Source organism: Myxocyprinus asiaticus, chromosome 15 (genome assembly GCF_019703515.2).
Source record: "Myxocyprinus asiaticus isolate MX2 ecotype Aquarium Trade chromosome 15, UBuf_Myxa_2, whole genome shotgun sequence".
NCBI classification, from domain to species: domain Eukaryota; kingdom Metazoa; phylum Chordata; class Actinopteri; order Cypriniformes; family Catostomidae; genus Myxocyprinus; species Myxocyprinus asiaticus.
This window is the reverse complement of record NC_059358.1, coordinates 23,829,599-23,854,546: the sequence shown is the minus strand read 5'-3', so window position 1 is coordinate 23,854,546 and position 24,948 is coordinate 23,829,599. Positions and strand designations below refer to the sequence as shown.

Here is a 24,948-nt window from a genome sequence, read left to right as displayed (position 1 = left end):
CATACGTTGTATTGATTTTAAGTGGAAAAGAATAAAAAAAAAAAATCACAGTGCTATTAGTCTGAAAGAGCTGCTCTCTAGGATGAGCACAAACAGTGTTCTAACAAGGCTCCAAAATCCTCATCTCTAAGTGCCACACTAATCCGTGAATAAATGTTCAGTTTCTCCTTCTATCCGGGCCTTGATGTAAAACAGGGTTTCATCATAAGAAACCAGCTTGAACCGAGCAAGTTTCCCCTCCATGGCCACTAGGGGGCCTGTGCGTCACTGTCATCTGAGCTCTTGAGTGGCTCCTCTGTTTCTGCCAGACCCATGAGGGCAGTGTCAGCATGTACCTCCTCCTCATCTGACTGGACTAGCGGGGATTCTCCACTGCAGCTTTCCTCGCTGGCATCCTCTTCATCATCCGGACCCTCGGTCACACCGCTGATAGTGTCAGTGGAGGAGGAGGAGATGGTGGAGCCAGTCTGCCGTAGCTCTGTCTGAGATGTCACCTTCAGGCTGATCTCTGATGGGGATGTGCCAGTTTCCAGAGCTGGGCCACCTGCTGAAAAGACAGAACAAGGTTAAAATGAGTCACGCCATCTATTTCAGAATATTTATTAGCCCTGAGAGTGCAGTAATGACCCTGTATTTTTACATGCTATTAGAGACACAGTATGAGTCAGTATTGTGCTCAGCTTCTGCACATTTCAGTACTCAGGAATAGGTCTAGACAAAATCTGTGGACATGTTATATGTTACAATACATGTATTGTTAGCAAAAAAACAAATATTTAGGATTTGTAGGATTTTTTTATTTTATTTTACGAATGACAAGCATTCCAATTCTGCAGAAATCTGTGGAGATTCATTAGATAATGTGTGGGCCTGCACATGGATTTTTTCTGATTTGTTTTAAGGACTTAAGTACATTTCCATGCACAGTTATAATTAAGCTACAGTGGGTTTTTGCATAGTCAAGCTAAAGTCTTAATTTTTCTGTAGGAGTATACATGACACAATGCGTAATCTAATATTTCAAGGGAGGATGTCAGCTGAAACAGAAAAACATATTTCCAAAAAAATTCAGTAAACAAAAACACTCCATGGAAATGAGATGTGATCTAGGAGCTTTATACAGCTTTTTACAGTGCATGCCATTGAAGAGACTGTAAGTCCATCCCTTGTTTTCATTCCTGTGAAAAATCAAATATGGTGCTACTGTGAATAAGGTCTATTGTGGTCAGATAAACATGTATACGTGTTAGACGAAACCAAGCTAAAATCGCAGTATCTACTAGGTCTGTTTGGTGTGACTTTCCAAAAATCTTACTGGTACGATTTTAGTCCAACTAAAGCATTTGCAAAACACTTTAAAAAGACAAATTATTGGTTTAGTCCAACTGAAAGTGAACTTTTAAAGTGTGTGAGTGTTTTTCTGCAAGTGGTCATATAAGATTGGTTAGTTCGAACAGTGGTGTCAATTTCAGGTACATCTACTGTACACTGGTTGCTATAGCAATGATGTAGGTGTCACTACGATTCAACAAGATTTTCTTTATGGAAAACTGAAAATTTGTTCTCATTTCCATCATCACATATTGAACTCAAAGTGATGGAGGATGTATTCCTGTATTTTCCAAATACCTAGACACTCCTGGTAATTTTGCATGACTTATACAGTTAATGTCCTGAATGATGAGGAAAACTACTCAAATTCCAAACTTGGACTAAAATAGTTCTCTAAAAATCCAGTTATATTCGAATTTGCAAATGTGGTTTGAGTCAGATATGTCTAAAAAACTGATTTGGGCTACCAGAGTGAACAAAGCCATAAACATCAATACAGAGTTAGAAAGCAGGTTTTAACATAACATGTCTGGAAAAGCCCAACCTGTGTCAGGAGATGACGCACCATACTCTTCCCCAACAGAGCTGAGGAAAACATCGAGAGCCTCATGGTCAGACACATCTGTAAGATCCATTTGTTCCAGCAGATCAACATTCACCTCCATTGAGGACACACTGCCTGCTGGATCTGCCCCAGAGAAAAACATTAATCTCAATGACTCCTTTCACACAGTTCATTTCTAATGGTCAAAACCAATCTGACTGATAGGTTTTACTACATCTTGATTCACTTTTAAAACCTACAGAACAGTTGGTCTAGTGCAGAAATATGGAGTATTCTACATATAAATCAAGACAGAGTGCAAGCCCCAAAGGAAGGGAGGTGCAGGGCATACCTCACAAATAGTGCAGCATTAAGGAATGAGAGAAAAGGAGAAGAGCATCAGTTTACCATCAACATCCCTGCATTAGCTCTTTAACCTCCCTATTAACACAGCATTAATACATTTAAATATTAATGAATGAAAGAGCACAGCCTTGATCAGCAGTTTAGAGTCTTTAGACTCCATACAGGCTATGACTTAAACTACACTATATGACCAAAAGTTTGTGGACACCCCCTTCTAATTAACGAATTTGGTTACTTCATTAAATCCAGTAAAGAAAAATCTTAATGTTTCTTTATGTAAAGGCTTGGGCTTTGTGTGCTTCCAAATATGTGGCAACTGTTTGGGGATAGCCCTTTTCTGTTCCAGCATGACAATGCCCCTGTGAACAAAGTGAGGTCCATAAAGAAATGGTTTACTGTGTCTGGCGTGGAAGAAATTGACTGGCCTGCACAAAACCCAGACCTGAACCCCACTGATCACTTTTGGAGTGAACTGGAACAGCAATTGTAAGTCAGGCCCCATCGACCAACATCAGTTCCTGACCTCACTGATAGCCTCATGTCTGAATGAGAGCAAATCCCTGCAGCCATGTTACTACATACAGTATAGTGGAAAGCCTTCCCAAAAGAGTGGAAGCTGTTATTACAACAAAGGGGGAAATTGATGCCTAAGGTTTTGAAATCAAATGTTCATCAAGCACATATGGTGTTCACAAACTTTTGGCCATATAGTGTATTTTTTTATTTTCAGAACTTCACTACAAGGATACTTACGCAAAAGAGAACAGCACATTTTAACTCCTAAATCTGTTTTATGACTATAAACTATAAATATATTTACAACTATTGACTAAAATGTTAAAATTGAAACTACAACAATATGGCAGAAAAAAAGAGTGAATATAAAAAGAAAAAGTCATATTCAGGCATTAAATGTATGTGAAAAAGGGGTATGTGTAAAATAAGAAACTGACCTCTCCTATCAGTGATCTGGAGGTATCCTGTAGAGAGGTACTGTTCCATGTCGTGCTGAAATGCTTCCTCAAAGTATTTCTGCCGCTCCTTTAGCTTGACCTGCTGTGTATGTTCCATCAACAAAACTTTCTGGGCATTTTCTGCATCAAGCTCTGCTACAGAAAGACATAAAACACCAAGTACATTACAAAATGACAGACATGAGCTGGAGAGAGAGAGAGAGAGAGAGAGAGAGAGAGAGAGAGAGAGAGAGAGAATAGGAGGACAAAACAAACTGGAAACTGATGCAGATTAACAAAAATGTCAAGTTAAAATGTCAAATCACACCACACAGACTCTCTAAATCCCCAAACAAAACTTCTTAACAAATGAAGACCAATTAGTGGTATTGCTTTGGCAATGTTCAAAATAATGTGACTTAGTCTGACCAAACTATTCCCACAATCATTGTTCTGCATGTCTCCTTTTAACTAGTGGTGGATTTAGGCATGGGCAGCCGCCCCAGTCAACAAGTTTGGGGGTGTGCTGAAGTGGCTTTTGCCCAGGGCGCCATAAAAGCTAGAACCGCTACTGCTTTTAACACAAAAGAAACAGAATATAACCCTAATATCTGCCTGATCACACATGTGCATTTCTATCAAGACTATCTGCATACTGTATATTTAACACAAACCAAACAAAATAAATTTACCTGTATATAATTCTTAACCCAAAAATACAGGAACTTTAAGATTGGAAAAGATTTTAAACTGCTTCAGTTTTCAAATGTTCTTACTACAGCCCGACAAACATCAAGATCCAACACAAACTTCTTTTCTTACCACAGAATGTGATATACAGTGGCTTGTTCTTCTAGTAGATCAGATAGAACATGCACTGCTTCTTTTGTCTAAGCTGTACATGTGTGTGCATACACATATGAGTGCTTATTCTGAGTGGTATAAACTGTGCAATGAAATTCTTTATCTCTCACAGGAAGTGCACACTCTTTTCTTGAACAGCAGGAAGTCTGCCTGTGCTATTAGAATGTCAGTGTATTTGTGTGTGAGATGTATGCTTAAATAGGCATGCACAAACATCCTGTCAAAGATTATCTTGTTTGACATTCTACTGTTAAGACCAAAACCTGCAGTTTATTTCTGCAAAACACTTCCTCTACAACTCCCCTTCCAACACGTTTCACAAAATGTGCCTATTTCAAGACATGGTCAAACAAACAAATGCCTTCAATTATTATATTCAGGTATGCATGTCTCAAAATCAAACATAGAATATTATACTTCCTCTTTGCAATATACAGCAGACACTTGTTATCCTCCTGTGTATAGTGTGTGAATAAAAGTAGTCCATTGAAAAAGATGAGCGAGCAGTGAGAGTCATACTTTGTTATTAGGATGCGCTTTTAATCACAGTGCTGTCACATACTCTTGTTAAACAGACATGTAAATTGCAAGCCTGAATGCAAGCATACGCACTACAAAACTGCTTAGAAGCCATTGTTGCCCATTTCAGCACAATTTTAACCTGGGACATGTAAAGAAAGCTGATGCAAGCTCACTAAATATACTGTATACGCATGTATTTTCAGGACATCAGTTTAGTAATTCATCAGTTTAGTCTCTGGTTGACACACTCTTTTTGATGTTGCCTGCTTAAAGGTGCAATATGTAAAAATGTTCACGTAATATTCGCCTTTTTTTTGCCAGTGTGTGAACAGCTTGTAACGCAACTTAAAAAATGAGCCCTTCCCGGACTTCCTAGTTTGCCTATTAAAGCCTGTAGACTGATTTTCATGCGAAGGGAGCGGGTCGGTTTTGCCATGAAAATCCAAAGGATGTGACGTTTATGCGCACTCCTTGAGCCTTGCCTCAGTGCTTCTCTTCCACTATTCAACAGCAACAACTGTCTACAACACTAGGTAACGTTATCTTAGAGATGGGATCCAGCAAACGTCCGGCTCCCAGCACAACACCGACTCCTACACAAACTCAGAGTAAGCCAAAAAATGAAACAAAAAATTATCTACTGAATCCCATCTGGCTACACGGGAACGTGATCGTGGTTGAGCGAAAACTAGAGTGAACATCGGCAGGGCATTTGATTCCTGGAGGGACCTTCGTTCGGTTTTGGGGATCAAAACTGACCCTGAACTGGCGTTCTTCTTATTGGACAGGTAAGCTTACATAACTGCAAAGCATGTGAAACATAGTGTCATAAGGATTGATCTGTGTAATTTTAGCTAGACTACAAAAACACATGAAATGAATGCTAGACAATGTTCAAGATAATGCAAAAAGCTCCATTCATTAGTGTAACGTAACTTGGTTATACAGAAAATATATACATTCTATTATTATAAAACAATAGCACATCGATATATCAAAATGACAGTTGTGATGGAATCACATCAATACTGAATTATATCAACATATTTATAATGTACAGTCTATTTCATAAACAGCTACTGTCATCATCCACCATATTTAGCTTACAGCTATTGATAAAGCTGGCTAGCTAGCTAACGCCGACATAGGCTATCGTATAAATGCAGTCAATGTATCATGCAAAGAAAAGTGATTACTTCAATCTACAGTCTCGCATAGCCAGACCTATATCCACACTTTGTTTTAGCCCTGTTCCAGCACTGGAGAGTCAAATATAATATACAGTCTCAAAGTTTGTAGTAAAACAATCATAACTTTATTGCTACCATAATTTTAATAATGCTACCTCATCTGTCAGCATGATGCCGGTGGATCACATTCAGTCTCTTTGTAAGTTACGTCATTGTTTTGGTCGATGCTCCTTTGCTCGCGTCCCTATGGAGTGTGTGCACGAGCGCGAGCACGCGCAACAGGCAGCTGGCTGCAGTTCACTTAATGGCCACAGGTGTCATTAATAACAAGGGTTTCTGAATCTTACATACTGCACCTTTAAGTAATCTTCAATCCCTCCTGCTTGTCAAATCAATATTTCACAGCAGGTCATTATTATCCAATGACTTCCTTTCACACAAGTGCACTCGCTTCCCTTAACACAATAATATTTCAAAACAATAATACCTAGTTTTTAGAGTAAAAAAAAAAGAAAAAGAAAGGAAATCTCAACGCTTGGATTTTATGCCAATTTAATGTTAACAATAAAAAAAAAAAAGTATATACAGTATATTTTAGGTGCCATGACTGGTCACCATGTCCTTTATTTTGTAAACAATTTTAATCACCCTTTTGCATTTCACCTACACAGACCTACGATATATTCCATCCAGTCTCTCTAACAGTATGAGGATGTATAAACGGCATGCATAAGAATCATACAAAAACTTACAAAATATGGTTTAAATAGTTTTAGATGTAGAAGTACAACATGTCACACCACAGGAACATGCTGTCACTCATTGAAATGTGTTGTCAACTACCCATTAATATTGGCTTTGCATTAGGAAAGGCAAAATGTTCATAATTTCAAAAAGCAAATATCTAGTACAGTATATTCTTATGTAACACAAATCATGAATTCTGGCTAACACACATAGCCTTCCATCGACAACAAGTCTTAATTTTAGATGACAACCTTAAGTGATGGATGATCTCAATCTGCTTTACTCATTTTAAGTGGTGTACACTGAAGTTAGCATTGACAAGCTTAAGCCATTTGCAGGAACATATGAAAGAGCAGGTTTGTTGTATTGTACCTGATAACATCAACTGAACTAATTGTCACAAAGTGTGAGACTTCTCCTGCCTAAGAAATAAATGGCACTGACTATCAGCTGCATTTCAGCCAGAATCTGTGTTCGATGTGAAGCTTCCATAGACACAGCATTGGAGAACTAAATCTGGATGGACAGGCTTTGCTTTTTGACACATTTTCCAATGCGTGTCTGTGACGGCTAATGATAGATTACAGCATGGTATAAGCCTCAGGCTCTCTGATCACACTTGTCACATCCTCCACAGATGATCCTCAGAAGGGAGGGAAACACATTAAGAATGCTGAGGGGCAATATACAGAGAACCTCAGCTAAGACTACACAACACATCTTCTGCACTGAGTAACCAAACATCTCTATACAGGTTAAATTGGGGGGAATGATCCGGAACAATGTTCCCCCACATTAGGTTATATTATCAATAAATGACTGCCAATTTGTTTAATGCATTCCATTTTGTATCTCTACACTCCAGTCCAATTTTGGTTCATTCTAGTGGGTCATTCTATAATTGTAGGTACATTTCATGTCTGTGCGATATATATTTAATGAATGTAATCAATATATAGTACCAATGCTTTTGTTCTTAGTACATAATTATAATTTTCCAAATCACATCATTACTTGTTGGTTAAACCATCTCTTTTGTTCAAAACGAAGGTGTATATGAAATAAAACCTTGGTATTCAGCTGTCCGATTTTGTAGAGTTGGTCATTCTACTTTGCAAATATGCATGAAAATGACTTCAAACATAAATGATTTTCATACTTATGCCTTTATATAGATTAGATTATCAAGACATTTTATGCACTACAAAAAGTACTGTTTCTATTGCAATACGCCTCATTTTATGTTAAAAATGAACTGTTACCCATCTGAAAAACACACTTCAAAAAGGAACAGTTTGTCCCATTACCACATAACTTGCACAACATGGTGTAATTTCCTTGGGAAACACAAGGATGGAGGACTTAAAGTTAAGTTCTTTCTCTTTTTGCCAAATATTTGTTCAAAATCCAAGCATGGATCAAGTATGGATTAAATGACTGTCAACAGTGTTACTCAAGTGGTATCGCTTAAAATCTTTACAAGAAAAAATGACAAAGAATTATTCAATATTTTTGAAAATGCATTTCCAAAGATACCATGTGCTCAGTAGTTCTAGGCCTCCTATGTTAAGACGCAAAATGTTAAAAACAGTCCCCCAGTACTAAGTAAAGGTAAAATAGTGGACAATATGTAACATAGTTGACATTTTTAAGCACATTCTACAGATATTAAGAGTTGTTTAAAATGTTCAAATTTAAATTATACAATGTGTTACTGAACATTAGCTTAGCAGTCATATGGAACATTTTAAAATCATGTTCAGTTCAGTAACTTTAAAACAACGCACTGATGGAATAATAAATATAAATGACCATTGTCATAACCTGTCAAATGTTATCCTTTGCTAATTTTGCTACTGTACTTAGTAGCTACTGCTATAATTGACTGTTACCAGAGTCAATTATTTTTGATACGGTCAACTGTTACCATGAGTTTTTACATATATATATATTTTTTAAACTCAGTTGCCTCCTGTACAGATATGAATAGTGACAAGTGCCTTCCAGAAGTGTGTATTGTCCCCTTCTAACCAATAATGCCCTTAATGGTCTTGCCCCTTTCTGAACTTCTCCATTCATATACCCCAACACTCACTCTCAGGTCCCCTGATACTGAAAATTGTTGATCTCTTGATTGCTTACTGCTCATGAAATTGAATTTGTTGATGTCTATTTTGCTCTATTTGTCTTGTCTGAAAATGATTAATGTTTTCCTGTTTATTCCTGAGATTGTAAAGTGTCCTTGAGCTCTGGAAAGGTGCTATATAAATTAAACTATTAATATAAATTATTATTATTATTATTATTATTATCACAATTAATGTTTTTGGTGAGTGGCCACACAATCTATCAAATTACGTTGCTATGTTAATTCTTGGTGTTTTCCAAAAGTGTACAAAATTTGTCAGTAACACGGTTGACAAATTAAGCACTAACATCATACTTTTTTTAGAAAAATATCCAAAATGAGGCTACCCTGAGTTTGCCAAATAGCAAATACATTTAATTTTAAGGGTCCTTTTTAAGATCATATTTGTGTTTTGGGGTAAACTTCTCTTTTTCTCACTATCAAATGCCAAATGTACACCCAATTATAGAATAAACTTATACACCCATTCTGACTCCATTTAGTGTTTGAGTGTACAACATATATATATATATATATTTTCAATAACGGTAATGTTTTAAAGATCATTCATTTTATAATAGAACCATTTCACAGACAGTATATGACCTGTTTCCAACTTATTTAGCAGCAAAATGTAGCAAATATTTGTACATTTTCTTAATTATTTACTGTTAATTTATAACATTATTCTTTGTTATATTACCCTGGCATTCACTAAGAAAAAATAAGTCACCACCGCTGTGATGGGGTTTCTAATACAAATGCTGAAGGAGAGACAGTAAAACTGGCATCTTTCTCTCTTCTTTGTATTCTCTTTTTTATTCCTCTTTTGGGAAGTCATGGAATATACAGTAATAATGGATCTTCTTTTTTCTTTTGCTGTTGGAGCAAATGAGAAAGCAAAATAAAGAATATTTGCTGTGGTCTCCCAGTCACTGCTATAGAAGTTTACCCCACATACTTATTTCCTTGTGGATTGGGTGGGGGGTCATGATGTCTAGGGTACCAGGATCTTATTTTAGAGTTCCCACACCTCCAAAATTCCAATTTAACTCCTGCCGCTAAATCACAAATGCAAAGAATCCATACACCTGTCGACCATGTGATGGAGTGCAGTAACCTGCACAAAGCAGTTTCACGATCAGCGTTCTATGAATATGGTCACACATCATCAGAATAAACTGATGTTAATTTACATAGAAATTCAGATTTTATCATCTATTAGCAGCATACACCAAAATACATTTTAGTGTACCGATAAGCCTGCTGTGAATGCGAGGGGCATCTTGTAGCTAATCATTGGAGCATCAGGTAGCGAATGGAAATGCAGGTTGAGCCTGTGGGCCAGACAAGTTAATGACTCATTCTAATGAGCTGACTGGCCTCCACACATCATCACAACACAGAACACAGCCCCAGTATCCATCACAACAGCAAGAAGAGAAAATAGAGGGAATGGAATGCTGACACATTCTCTCCACTGACTGACAGTTTATTCAACATATAGAAGATAGTTCAGGTGCATGCTTAGGATGCCCAACATTTGTCATTAAGAGTAAAATAGGGGCCCTTTCCAAACCTTCATAACTATCAATGAAAAACTCAATGTGGTGATGAAGTGTCTTAATCTGCATGAAGTTGATCAGTTTTTAAAACAGGACAGTTAGCCCACAAGTGAAAATTCTGTCATCATTTACTCACCTTTATATCATTTGTCACCCGTATGACTTTCTATCATCCGTGGAACACAAAATGGGATGTTTTGAATAACAGGGGACAGGGACAGTCGGGAAAAAAACAAAAACCACACCATAAAACATCAATTGTGGTCACTACCCATCATTGAGGGTGAGCAAATTTCATTTTTCGGTTAACTATTCCTTTAAGGATTCACATGATATATGTGTGCATTATGGCCACAACTCGCACAGCAGGTCTCTTCTGGACCAATCAACACAACCACCTTGAAATGTCCCCATTTTGTTTGAAGTCCCTTTTTGCAACTGTAGCCCTGCAAACAAAACAATGTCCACAGAAAAAATATCAAGGCTCCTTTAATTGTTTCTATAATAATATATAACATAAAATGACCATTTATGCCCAATTATGTCACTGTAAAGATGACATGAGTGAGTTGCTCATATAAATACCCTATATGGGGTTAATGATGAAATCATAAGGCCACAATAAGGTAGAATCTTTCTGGTGCCATGACTTAGAACTATGGACTAATATTTCTCATTACCACTGATGATGACATTTCTCTCAAATGAAAGCTGAATCTCTGAGATAATTGGGCTACTTCATGAGATGTTGTAATGCATGAGCCACTAAGAGGTTGTAGGTTTACAACTATCTCCTCAATTTAAACACTCCAGATTACAGGGCAAATCTAAATACCTCTAGCACATAGATTGGTCAAGCACATAAGAAGATGAGGGCATAAAGTTCACCAATCAGCACTATGGCTCTTTATGACCATTCCTTGTTGCACTGATGCTCTCTGCACATAGCATGACTTGAATAATCACCCTGATCAATTAAACTCTTGTTTTTCCTTTGCTTAAGGTTAATAACTATGACAACTCACAATACATTAGAGCTAGAAGTATGTTGTGCCAGCACAGTCTTTGGGAAAGACTTCACACAGGATGCACTGTTGTGTCCATCAGCACTGTTTTGAATTGCATTTCTTGGTAAACATGCGCTAGACTTCTGTCTTCAACCACTGAAACTTGCCTTTTTTTTTTTCTTTCTTTCTTTTTTTCTTCAGCATTTTGGAAAATGAGCAACAGTTCAACTTTTAAAAATGCTTCACGATACACGTTTTGTTCCATTCCATCTAGCTTTTTAAAACACAAGAATGTGTCCAGTGCAAATGGCCCATTGCAGTAACATTAGGCAATCTGATGAATTCAAAATTACTGTATACTTCATTCATAGGGATGCATTATGGTGACTGTAAATCAAAGCAAATGCTTGCTTAAGTTCCAACAGTATTATACCATCTTAAGTCTGAGATCAAAATAAATAAAAAAAAAAAGTAACTGTAGGCATCCTAATCTGTGCTGAAATTCCATTCCTAAAGCCTGCCAAGCCCAAAGATGATAAACAATGACTGCAAACCCCAAATTAATTCCCTGAAACACCACCAGATTTCTGTACGACACTTCAATACAACATCGCCTCAGCAAATGAACCTTAAAAAAACTGAGAATATTGAAGATTGAATTTAAAAAATAAAGAGTGCCTGAAAACCTACAGGAATCTCTCACGCTGCTGTCCAGAGTTCCCGACGTGGACATTTTGTGTTTCTCCTTGAAGAATTTTGATGGGCAGAACGCAGAACTGATAAGCCAGAGACTGCAGTTAATGTGAGGCTGAAGAATGCCTTAAACTAACATTGTATATTCTACTGCACTTTTATTCCACAAGCAACTCATTTATGGAAAGCAATGCTGAGACATAGCCTGCTCAGGGACACAGAGCTACAGATGCAGTTGGAGTGAGAAGATGCAAGCAGGGAATGTACCATTCACATGCCTGATATAGGGGTGAGGGTCTGTTAAAAGAAAAGGACAAGTAGTGGATCTACTGGAATATGGGTTATATGTGAAATACGTGCCTTCACAGCTTTGCAATTTAATCACCTGATCTCATACCTCATATTTCATTCGGCTAAGCCTATTATTAATGGTCCAAAGAGAGAAAATGAATAAAATGAATATTACTGTTACATCATAGTCACTCCAGATTTCCAATCAAGGATAAATCTAAAAGTTTTATATGGACAATAAAGTTGCATTTTAATACTCTGCACTTAAAATAGCACAAAAATCGATCACAGCTCCCTTTCTCACAGTCAGATAAATAAATTTAGAACAAATAAAAAAAATTTTTTGAAAACATAAATAAATAATATTTATAAATTTAATAACATAATAAATTTAAAATAAATAATAAAAAATGAACAAACAATTTCAAGCAAATACATATATAAAAATCATTTTAAATGTTAAATAAAAAAAGAAAAAAAGAAAAAGAGGTGTGAAGTCTTGAAACATGCTGCCAATACAAAAGTGGAGCCAAGCTCAAGCAACACCACCCACATGCAAAGAGAAGTGTCATAACCACTTCAGCAATGACAACTACTCTTGTGCTATGCAAAATAAATAAATAAAAAAACCTTATCATTTGTCAAATAAACCATGTAGACCTGATTTCTGACAGCTGCCAATACAAACTCTTTCATCAATTTTAAATGAATCTAAAAGAATTTACTGCAGGTATAATAAATGTGAACCTTAGATTACATGAATTTTCAGCAGATCAAGGGCATGGAAATGTGAACAATGATGCACATCCACCAAAAGGTCATTTCTGTTAGTACAACAGCTTTAAAAGACAGCACAGAGAGACAGTATACGTTCCATCATGTCATTTGATGAAAGACTGCTGATCTCTTGCTTGTCAGCGTAAGACAAACATCTCTAACCGATACATTAAAGAGCTGTGATGATGAAAGTGAAGGTTATTTTCACTGACAGTAGGCATGAACAGATGGAGCAGGCAGCACCCCTTGGAGGTCAGTTTGGAATTAATGGCATAATGATGCCAAATAAAGACAACAGATTCCACTCACTAGAGCAGTTTTGGTCTCCCTGAAGTTAATTAGTGTCGGCTGGGTAATTACAACACAGTTCTTCTCATTGTGGAGCACTAAGTGATGTTCATGAGGTAAATAACGAAATGATCAAATAAACTATACAAACAAGAACTAAACGGTAGATTCCACATCACTTTTAAAACATAAATCAAATTAGCTTATGGCACTTTCTTTCTTCCATGTAACATGTTAGTCTCAGTGACCATTCACTTTCATTGTGTTTTTTTACCATGCAATGAAAATTAACATCTCCTTTTGTGTTCTATGAAGGAAAGAAAGTCATATGGATAAGGAAATGATGACAGAATGTTGGATTAAATAAGTGTATTCTGTAAGTGCAGAGGGAGAATGGATCTGCAATGGAGCACTTTGAGAATAAAAAAAGTTGCTTTTTCTTACCTTTGAAAGACTCGAGTTCTTTCCTAAAAAAACAAATAAAGGACAGTTATGTCAGCTTTACATTTTTACAGCCAACTAAACAGCACAATAATTCAGCAGATGTCACATTAAGTCAGCCCCATTTAAAACTGCCACAGACTCCTGAGATAAAGAGGCTGCAGCGCTGCCGACTTTTGCATCTGTGTGTTTGTACTAATGAATACCCACATGCAAAAGAGAAGAGCAATGAGAACTGAGCCCAGCTGCCTTCCTGCTCACTGGGCAAAGTCAGAGATGTATGATTTAGCTTCAGGCTCAAACAGTGAAAACATGAAGCATCCAAAGACGTCACAGATGACTGTTTACAACACACATACAAGCTTTGCATTAGCCCATCTGTTGCTTAGGTTTTCCACACAGAGAGAACATTCCAGTGTTTTCTGTGTGGGGGTATTCACATTTATGCAAATCTACAAAACACACTGTACACTGTGCTGAGTCATCTAAAACGCAGGTGTTATATTGCTTATTTCATCTGTATTTAATATTGCCATTCTAATTTCTGCTTAACATAACCAGAATGCAAAACATAATGTCCATGCCAAAATGACAAGCTATATTTCTGTTCACTTATTTAGCTAAATGAATTATTTAAATGGGCAGCAATTTACACAATTGTCTAGAAGCAATATACTATTTTCATTGCAGGATAATCACTGAAGGCCTTCAGAACATTTCCCACTGAATAAGCAAGTGCTCAAGGGAAATGCCTGTCATGATTCTGGTCTTTAATGGTTTGACAGCCATGCATTGATGCCCTTGTAACTTTTACCTTAATCTCATTGTATGTTTCTACAGGGTCCCCAAACACAGGGATCCTGAGACATAGTGCAATCTAAAATGCCCTGCATACGCAAAATGCAGTAACTACACATTATGTCAAAATTTTGTTATAACCGAAATGGGGTCTCTTATATTATGACCTGTCCTGCTGTGACAGACAGATTTGGATCAACTATGCTCAGACTGAAAGAGAAAATGAAGCCATACTATTAATACATACACAAATTATTGTTTGATCCACCACTGGCATTTATAATAATCACTCACAAGCGAGCGATAGAGATAAGTGTATGTATTTTAATCCATCGACATGTTCAAGTTCCTCGCACCTGCATGACAAATCTTCCTCTTTCTTTTTAATCCTTGCTCATATTCGGGCATCTTGTGTATTTAGTTATGAACTGATTGGAACGCTAACACTATTAAAGTGTGACGAAACTGAGCTAGTCAGTAGAACAAACCATTCACGCCACATGCTCATCAAGAGCCTCTCAAAGTGCGACACACATCAGGTTCAGCAGCGCTGCAGTAGAGGGTCGCGTGAGTAAACGCGTCTGCTTTGCGTTGGTTGCGTTATGCGGTTGAGAAGATGACAGCCTACAGTTTCGTTTATTACTAGTTGTGTTTTGCTTTCAGAACAATAGCGTACTTGCCTGGTGCAAATAAATAGTTACCGCTGAGATTATCAAGATGGCATACACAGTCCTTAACATTCCACACACACAAGACGGTGACTCTTAAAACAACATAATTCAAGGTGCACTCAGTCATTGCTGTCTATCTATCTATCTGTCTGTCTTGTCTTTTTATTTTTATTAAGGAGGGGGTATGGAACAGTGATTAAGAAGGAAAATGAAAAATGTCAATTCATGTCAGAAAAGATGCAGACCCCTAAAGTACATTAAATAATGATTATTTAAATAGCGTTGCACTATAAGCATCATATGTGCATACAATAATATGGTAGCCTACCATACACGTTTTTATAGGAATACAACACAACACTCAATTTAATACAACATGTCACATGGGTCCCGGCTCCATCTCTACCCACAAAGGGGTCCTTGGTTTGAAAATGGTTGAAGACCCCATGTCTAAGTTTTGGTGTAGTAGTAACTGCGTTTTGGATTTGTTGAGGAGTATAAGTCAGCCAATGGGATAAAAGGAGCAACAGATGAAAGCCAGGACAAACACTCATGCTGCGTTCATTTGAAAAGAATAAAGTGCGCTTTTATTTGTTCTCGCTTCTTCTAACTTGAAACATAAATAACTACAATAACTAGTGGTCGACCGATATGGGTTTTTTAATGGCCGATGCTGATATACAGAAAGCAGGGCGGCTGATAGGCCGATCCAATGCCGTTATGCCACACAATTTAATATTGTAAATAACAAACAAAAAATTGCTAATATATATATATACACACACACACACACACACACAAACTCTTATTTAGCACTATATTTACTCAGTTTCACACAAAACTAAAAAAAAATATTGTATTTTAAATGGTAGATAGCAGTTTCTTCAGATTTCTGTTTAGTCATCAAATTTTAGTAATTTATTTGCACATGAAGTTAATATATTAGGAAGAAGGAAATATCAGTACACACAGTAGTCCAGCAACCATGGATGGCATGTCCATATTAGCAATTGCATTTACTCAAAAAATACAGAATCAAACCAATTGTACATACAGTGCATATTGAATAATACATTTACTTATAGCACACGTGAAGTGCTTGTTACCTTGCTGCCTAATCAGTTAATGGCCTAACTAACAGCTGTTTTGAAAGAATGGAACTCTTATGGAAACTGGTCTCCGAACAGTTTGAAAAGCAACTTATTTTCATCCTAGCTCCGTATACAGCCTCTGGAGGTAGCATTTTCCTGGTTTCAGATGCAGCCTTGAAGTTGCACTCATGCACTCGTGCGGATCCAGCGAGCAGCGAACAGCCTGGATCGCCTACTTGGATTGACATGGACTGACCATCATGATTTGTGAATCAGAGGAACTTTTGATCCTGAACCTGAAGTTTCTGATTCTGGCTGATAGAATACGTGCTTCAGAGGAAGATAAAAAAAACTCCGAAGAAAAAGCTGGATTTTCGTGAGGTTTGTGAAAGACATCTGTTTAAACTAGATATCTGCATATTTGCAAATGTTATATAATACAAGTTTTATTGATATTTGCCTTTTATCATTAGAAAAGAAAGTTAAAGGTGACAGGGAACTGTTGAGGAGAGACTGTTAGAATACGTGCTTCAGAGGAAGATTTATGAGCGCTCCACTGGACGCTGGATCTGCTGGAGTTTTGTGAGGTTGGGTTATTACATCTGTTTAAACAAGATATGCGCATATTTGCAGACGGTATATGATATTAGTTTTATTGATATTTGCCTTTTTATCATTAGACAAGACAGTTAAAAGTTACAGGGAACTGTTGAGGAGAGTGAGGGAGAATGAAACAGGCAAGCACTTTAACCTTATGAGCTCAAAAATGTCTGCCGCAGCTCTGATATGCAGACCGTTTAAATGACACTGTGTTGCACACCGGTCTATTATTGTAGTAACACGATGGCACATAACAACAAAAGAACCGTGACTGGTCGTTTACATGTCTGTCACTTCACATGCAAGCCGGCGATTCATGGCGCCCTCAAGAAACAAATGGGAAAATGTATCGGCCGAAGTGATAATTAAAAAAAGTCAGCCAATGGGATTAAAGGAGGATAAAAGGCTTCGGCGAAATATCGGTCAACCACTAACGATAACATTACTTTACAAAATAAGGTTACTAGGCATGTCAAACTGACTGGAATTTTGTTCAAAAGTGAATAAATACCTTTTCTTCTTCTTGTAGTTTTCCAGCTGAAGGATCTGAAAGCGTTTGAAGCGTTGATGTTCACACTGAGCACACAAATCTTCCAGATACATCAGACGACTCTCCATTTCCTCAAAATCAGCCTCCAGATGAGCTGTTCAGATATGCAAAACACGAAGACTTTAGTGATTTGCTGTGTGTTTATTGCGTTTGAGAAAGTAAATTAAGAAAATTAGATCCATTTGCTACTAGCTAGTGACATCAACAGTGCTGACATAAAACACAAGTCAAAATGGTCAAATGTTCTAATTTCCATATTTCAGCTTCACGTGCAAAAACACTTATTAAAAACTTTAAAATGGACACAAATGACTGAATAGTGAATGAAAGCTGACACATAGGCAAATTGTTTAGTGTCACTGCAAGTACATAGAGAGGCAGAACTTGACATAGCTACATTACACCACCAAGTGGCAAAACTAAAAAATGCCTCAATGAGAAATCACACAAGTTCTGTTTAATCACAGGGAATGTGAGCCGCTTTACTTATCTCTGTATACGCTAACATAATAGCACTGCATACTTTAGGAAACTGGTGACTCTCTTTGGTATAAGACATAACAATTTCATAACAACTTGTGTAAATTCTTCTGCTGATGATTTCAGAGGCCTAAATGCATTCACACACACAAATCTATTAAAGCTATAAAGAGACACATTATGTGTAGCAATTAACATCACAATGTAATTCAAGTTTTCAGAGGAACGCAAAACCTTAAGAACAAAGATAAGACAAACTGACAGGTCTGTATGGTCAGCACATCTAATTGTGAGCTTGACTCAGCCAGCAAGGAATTTAAAATTGCTTGCAATTCTTGAGACAAAACTGCAGTAACTACTCTTCAGTTAAACAAACCTACACTAAAGTATGAATCCATTACCTGAGAATCTCTTGCTGTTATTTAAGCTTTAGCAGGTAATACAAATTGTTTGAAGCACGTAACTTGATTCTCAAATGACAAATGGACAGCATAAGGTGCACATGCCTAAAACAAACTATGATAAATTTAGTTTGACAAATATGTGTATATTAAACAGAAAATGTATTTTGCCCTAGATGAAAAACAATCTGACCAATAACATCACAAAAAAGAAATGTATGTGAATGACCGGAGATGATTCCCAATGTCAAAAGAGCTTATGACAAATGAATGATTAGAGCAACCACTATAGACTCTATTTGGCTTTTGTACAGGTATTCTACACAATACAGTTTTTAACAAGGGAGCCTATAGGTTCAATAGGATGGCATGAACAACAGCAACAGACATCAGCAGGAGGAGCTCTACAGGAGTCATTCTAAAAAGCTGCATATTTCAGTAACACACAGATCGTGAAACATTATGCTCAGACAAATGCTTTGCAAAGTCAGTCAAGGTGATCTCACCTCTTTGCTATCACAGTAAAGCTCTATGTAGGCCATGAGATGTACAACAAACATTACAAATTTACAAAAAAAAAAGCTATTACGCCATAATCCACAACATGTGCAGGGGCAAAATACACCAAAGGGAACAGGTGCCCCTGATGCTGCACCGACTGTACAAACAACTAAAACAGCCAGTTAAACTAATTGAAGTCTTAAACTTACAAACAGTTAACTTGTTGAAAATGCATTCTTGGGCCTACAGGATTTTCCAAAGTGGCTTGATCCAGTTCCAAACAGCAACAACACATAACTAACTTCAATAAAGTTAATCCATCATGTTTTCTAATATGTAACAAATGCCTTGAGGCTTTCAATGTAACATTAATCCTTTGTAAAGTAAATCAAAGTAATTAAAATATTTTAATTGCTGTAATAGAATAAATATTTAAAGTACCTCTGTGTGAATAATTTTCATTTGTGCTAGCCAATATGGTAATCATTTTGAAATAATGTTGACATCAAGTGGCACTGATGCAGCATCACACAAAAACAACAGTTTTCTGTTATCACTGCCACTGTAGAAATTCACTTTTTGCAGTCGGTCTAATTTATTTATACAGTGAGTGAAAGTGTCTTATAATTACAGAGATAAAGTATTATTAAGCTGGTAATGTGATCTCAACATGTTAGCCCTCATGAGGAGATCTGCCCCATGTAAAATAAAACACCTTTTATCTGGCTTCTGATGTGATCTGAGTTGTCTCATCTCATGTGAATTGTCATGATTTTAAACATTATCTTCAGAAGTGATATGATAGGTGTTGGTGAGAAACAGATCAATATACAAGTTCTGTTTTGCTTGAAATTCTTCTCCCTGCCCAGTAGAGGGTGGTACGCATGAAGACTGTGAATCATCAAAAACACAAGAAGAATGTGAAAGTGATCTGTTTCTCACCCACACCTACCATATCACTTCTAAAGATATCGATTTAACCACTGGAGTTTTATGGATTACTTTTATGCTAATTTATGTGATTTTTGGAACTTCAAAATGTTGGCACCCATTCACTTGCACTGTATGGACCAAAAGAGCTGAGAAATTCTTCTAAATATCTTCATTTGAGTTCAGCAGATGAAAGAAAGTCATACACATCTGGGATGGTATGAGGGTGAGTAAATGATGAGAGAACTTTCATTTTTGGGTGAACTATTCCTTTAAGTACTAGTAATTTCTTTAGGGTTAAAACTTTTTTTAATAAGGAAAAAATAGTAAGTACACCTCTAAGATTATTGATGTGTGATGGCTGTTTGCAGTGGCGTAACTTGGATCTTACGGACCAAGTGCAAAGTCCACTTTTATCTTTTCGCCTTCCAGGTGGTGGGGGTGTGTCCCCCTTGGCCATTTCCATTTTCCCCCTTTCCTCCTGGGCCCCAGTGCGGCTGCACAACCTGCACTTCCTGTAATAATGCCACTGGCTGTTTGTTAATGTCTTACCTAGCCGTGAAGTAATAGTCTCCAGGTCAGAGAGGAAAGCAGGAATCTGCTGCAATTGTTCCTGTAGCTCCAACACTGCTCCTCGTCTCTTCTCCCAATGTGCACACAGCATCACTACATCCCCATCCACAGTCTGACAGAGAGAGACAACCACAAAGCCTAGTTACAAGGACTACAGCACCACAACTGCTCCACTACTCTGTGTAAGCTCTTCAGTGTGAACTTACTTCCCCATTCTTGGCACACTCTTTAGCTTGCTTGTGAAGAACCACCCAAGTGTCTTCATACCTTGAGAAAAGTAGTACACACATGATCTCAAAATCGTTATGAACACTTTCATCAACAATGAATACTAGATATTTATCAAAATATTTCCAAATTAAACTCTAGGAAAAAAATGCATACCATTCCATTGACATTTTTGGCAATGTACTGGACAGATGTACAGTAGTATAGCTTTTAGATGCACAGATATGATGAGATATTGTTGTTTATCAAAGAAAAGTAACATACCGACTGAGTAGCTCTACTCCAGCAGAATATTGAGGAAGGTGCTCATCTCTTCTGGTGGGAGCACACGTCACATAAACAAAACACTGATATATTACAATGCTTTTGAAAACAATAGAGTAACAACTTTTAAACTCTTTCTTCCACTACCTCTGTTTCTTCTTTACTTTAGCCTCCTTGGATTTGTCACTCAGTGTCTTGATTCTGAAATGGTTGAATATAAGCATAACAATCCAAGCAATGACCTTGTTACAGAAGTGTGTCATATTTTTTATTGCTGTGAGTTGGTTCCCCGGTGGTGCCTCTTTAGTTGTTCTGCTCTATGTAACCAACTCCTTATTGAATATGAGCTACAGGGACTAAAAACAGGAATCAAATAATTTTTTCTGCAAACCAAAGACCAAACGGTTTATTACAGTACATTTTTGGAATTACACCATTTCCCGTTGCCCGAAAAAATTAGGCTTCTCTCTCTCTTTTTAGTACAACATAAACATTTGCTTTGATTCTTAAGGTAATCACTAGTTTAAAAACTAAAGTAAAAAAAAATAAATAAATAATAATAATAATCTTTCAGCCTGCAAAAGATGACGTATGCCCAAGCAGTGTATGCGTGCATGTAGGAGAGAGAGATTTAGGATATTAATTGATTTTAGGTGGCCAAATGAATATTTGAAATATTTTTAGAGATATGCAGTACTGTGCAAAAGTCTTAGGCACATAAGATGTTTTTACAAAAGCATTTGTCTTAAGACGGTTATTTATATCTTCAGTTTTAGTGTGTCAATAGGAAATATAAATGTTAGACTCCCAAACATTACTTTTGCAAATAGAAAAGATTAGAGTAGAAGAACAGGGAGCCCTGCAACAGATGTCATGGCCCCCACAAAGCCTCCCACTGAACATCGTGTCTGTCTGAGATTACATAAAGAGACAGAAGCAATTGAGACAGCCTAAATAAATAAAAGAACTGTGGTGAATTCTCCAAGAAGCTTGGAACATCCTATATGCCAACAACCAAGAAAAACTGTGTCCAGGTGTACCTAGGAGAATTGGTGCTGTTTTAAAGGCAAAGGTGGTCACATCGAATATTGATTCTGCTTTTTTATGTTTACTGGACTTTGTATGACATTAAGTGAAATGAATACTATTTATGTCATTATTTTTGAAGACATCCTCACTATGCAACATTTTTCACAAGTGCCTAAAACTTTGCACAGTACTGTATTTTATATTAAGGATACATTTATTGAAAAACTTTATATTTAGCAGAGACAGGTCACTTCTATTAAAGTCGGCATGAAATGGAAGTTGCAATTGACTCTACTTCCGTATTGTGACGTATTTCTGAGTGAAACTGAGCTTATCGAACAAGAAAAAAAAATGTAGGGCGGGGTTTTAAGTTTATCCATTGGTTGTTGATTGGATTGTGAAAATATGGGCATTGCATAGCGGAATGGAGACAGATCTGAATGTGAGTTTGCAGTAAACACACACATACCCCTACCACCATGCTGCTCGAGTCAACACCGGTTATCGGTGACATTGAGCAGCGATCTCAACACATTTATGATCAAACTGACAACATAAACGCATGAGTACATTGTGGTTTTTTGCTTACGAAGAGGCTGTAGCCGCTGAAAAAATTAGTGAGTAAAAGATAACCATATTTTAACGTTTTGAATCACAATACACTAAATATAAATGAAAAAAAAAAAAAACCACTTACTTGTGCTGTGCATCTCAAGATAACTGCATTCAAAAATATAAATAAACTCCAGGAGCAACCGAAGCATTTTATTCATTAGTGATCAACTCAGCAATTCAGGCATGAAATGTAATGTCTCAAACACAACCGTGAATTCAGCGTTGTTCCTCCTCATTTGAAATATAAATTCAAGCCAGCTGACCCGTAACCAAGGAAGTTTGGGTTAAGGAACGATAGTTTTGAAGGAAAACAGACGGAAACACACCTTGCCATCTTCACCAACATGCGACAGACACCTCGTTCAACTCAACGCAAGGTTGTGGTTTTTATAAGAAAGGGGCAGGGTTTAAGCGGACTAAATGATTGGAGAAGTCCTGCACAGGTCACCAGAGAGAAATCTGTTGTTTCACCGGAAGATCGTGTTATGACATTTTGATTAAAGATTACGAGGTCAATTGACAGTTTTTACGATTTGTGAATTGTGACAGGTATAAATGTAATCTTGATTATTTATTAGATTAATTGTGCAGCTCTGGCACTGAGTACTGTCATTTTAAAAAGAACGTTATTAACCGTTCTTGAAACAGAACGAAAAAAATACAGTTTCTGCTCAGAACAAACCGAAATGAAAAATGTTTTGTTTCGGTCCATGATACATAGACAGCATTTTTTAAGCACCCGGTCCGAATTATGCCCTACTGCCTGCAATGCTGTCTAGTTAGGTAGCTCACAACAGGTTTTGACACACAGCCATTGTTTCAGTTACTGTTATGGTAAAAATAACACATTTTAAGATTCTTTAATGTTAAAAAGGAGAAAGTTCTACTTGATATAGTGTGTAATAAAAGTGCAGAAATGTCCTGTCTCGCCCATCAAATGACAGTCAGCTGGACACTTTTAGTAGAGACTTTGGTACAATTTAAGCATACAGTTGTTAGCATTCGGCTAACGTGATAGCACTAAATATCTTGAATGTGTCCTTCTGCTAAACAAAATTACAAAATTAAATACATTTTCTTTCTACTTCTACGCAACAGTTTTTTATTTTGTGAACAACTTAAGCCAAAACAAATTACACACGTTGTTTTAAAGTCAGACGATGATTAGCCGGCTAATTAGCTAGCATCCACATCTCTCGGCTCCTCGCTGAATCGTGGCAAAGCAAAAGTTGTGTCAACAATGTGTAGTACTTGACGTGTTTAGATTATAAAGACCGTTTTATTTTGCCCCGAAACACCTTATGCCAGACAAAAAATACATACCCTGATGTGAAATCCTGCTGCACCGTTTGCAGTCTCTCTCTGAAATTCTCAAACATGTCTTTTATTTCCTTAACACAGGCTTGAAAGATAACATTTAACTAGATCTCAGTGTGCTTATAGACTTTCACGGGTGCTTCAATCATCCTTAATAAGTGGACAATGTCATGATGTCCCGTTGTAGGCTGTGACAGGTTAACATTTCTGATTCATCGTTGGCTGTGAGATTGCTGTACTACTGCTCCTCCTTCCGTCACGTAGTAGCAAAACAACACACGCCCCTAACTGAGAGTGAACTGAAAGTGAGTGAGAGGGGGACGAGTTGTTCTAACGGAGCACAGGGAAGTCCGATTCATTATACCGAATCGGTTCGTTCGAACTGTTCGTTTCAATGAACCTGGTCAAAAAACAATTCGCCGATCGCAAGTTCTCCACGCACGAGATTTTACTTCTATTGTTCAAGTAAAAAGCAAGCAGCTGAACACTTTGTTTGTTTGTTTGTTGTCGTGTAAATATTTTATTCATAAGAACAAGTTTCTGGATTCTTTGCCCAGATTCGAGGTCTTTTTGGTTGAACTACCTTATATTCTGCAGTCTCTTAAACTCACTAATAATGGCTTTCACATGTCTCAAATATTATTGTTCATGCATTAGGTATCATGAACTAACAATGAACAACAGATTTTTTAAATAATTTTCAGTAATCTTTGTTAATGTTAGTTTGTAAAAATACAATTGTTCATTGTTAGTTCATGTTAGTTCATAGTAAACTCATGTTAACATATACAACTTTTCAGTTTACAAAAACAGAGTGTCTATTTACCCTAAGGGCAAATAGCCCATGTTGTTCCGCCCACCACTGCTCAGACCAAACTCAAGACAGCAACAACAGATTTATTTGGGGTCAACTTCAAATCAAATGAAGGCAGCCATGTTTGAATTTTTCGCAATGGGGCAGAGACATTAAATTGGTTTATGGGTTAAACATTTAGTGGATTAAGAGATTGAATAACTAAGTGACTATTTGCACTCCAATAGTCTGGTGGAAACAGGAATTTATGACAAACTGTGCTTCTATGTGCAGTTGTAGTAGCTCTGGGTGTAACGACAGTATGTATATGTGTTGTTGCACTGGAGATTTGGGTTCGAATCTCAACCCCTTGATATTTCCTATAATACTACTTATAGT

At 37.0% G+C, this 24,948-nt stretch overlaps 1 protein-coding gene across 5 annotated transcripts; it reads right to left on the bottom strand.

Moving 5' to 3' along the window:
- Positions 1-34: 34 nt before the first annotated feature.
- LOC127452442 (dysbindin-A-like) lies at positions 35-24,038 on the bottom strand. 5 transcript variants are annotated; one of them, XM_051717888.1, is made up of 10 exons: positions 23,763-24,038; positions 20,943-20,996; positions 20,796-20,843; positions 20,510-20,570; positions 20,283-20,415; positions 17,380-17,512; positions 13,712-13,734; positions 3,196-3,351; positions 1,877-2,020; positions 35-544 (listed from the first exon to the last, which is right to left on the bottom strand). In XM_051717888.1, the coding sequence occupies exons 1-10, from the start codon at positions 23,816-23,818 to the stop codon at positions 249-251; spliced, it is 1,104 nt and encodes a 367-aa protein (XP_051573848.1). In that variant the 5' UTR covers positions 23,819-24,038; the 3' UTR covers positions 35-248. The 5 variants fall into 5 exon arrangements, with proteins under 5 accessions (XP_051573848.1, XP_051573845.1, XP_051573847.1 ...); XM_051717885.1 differs by having other exon boundaries at positions 20,796-20,846; positions 23,763-24,037; XM_051717887.1 differs by having other exon boundaries at positions 35-547; positions 3,196-3,348; positions 20,796-20,846; positions 23,763-24,036.
- Positions 24,039-24,948: the final 910 nt, after the last annotated feature.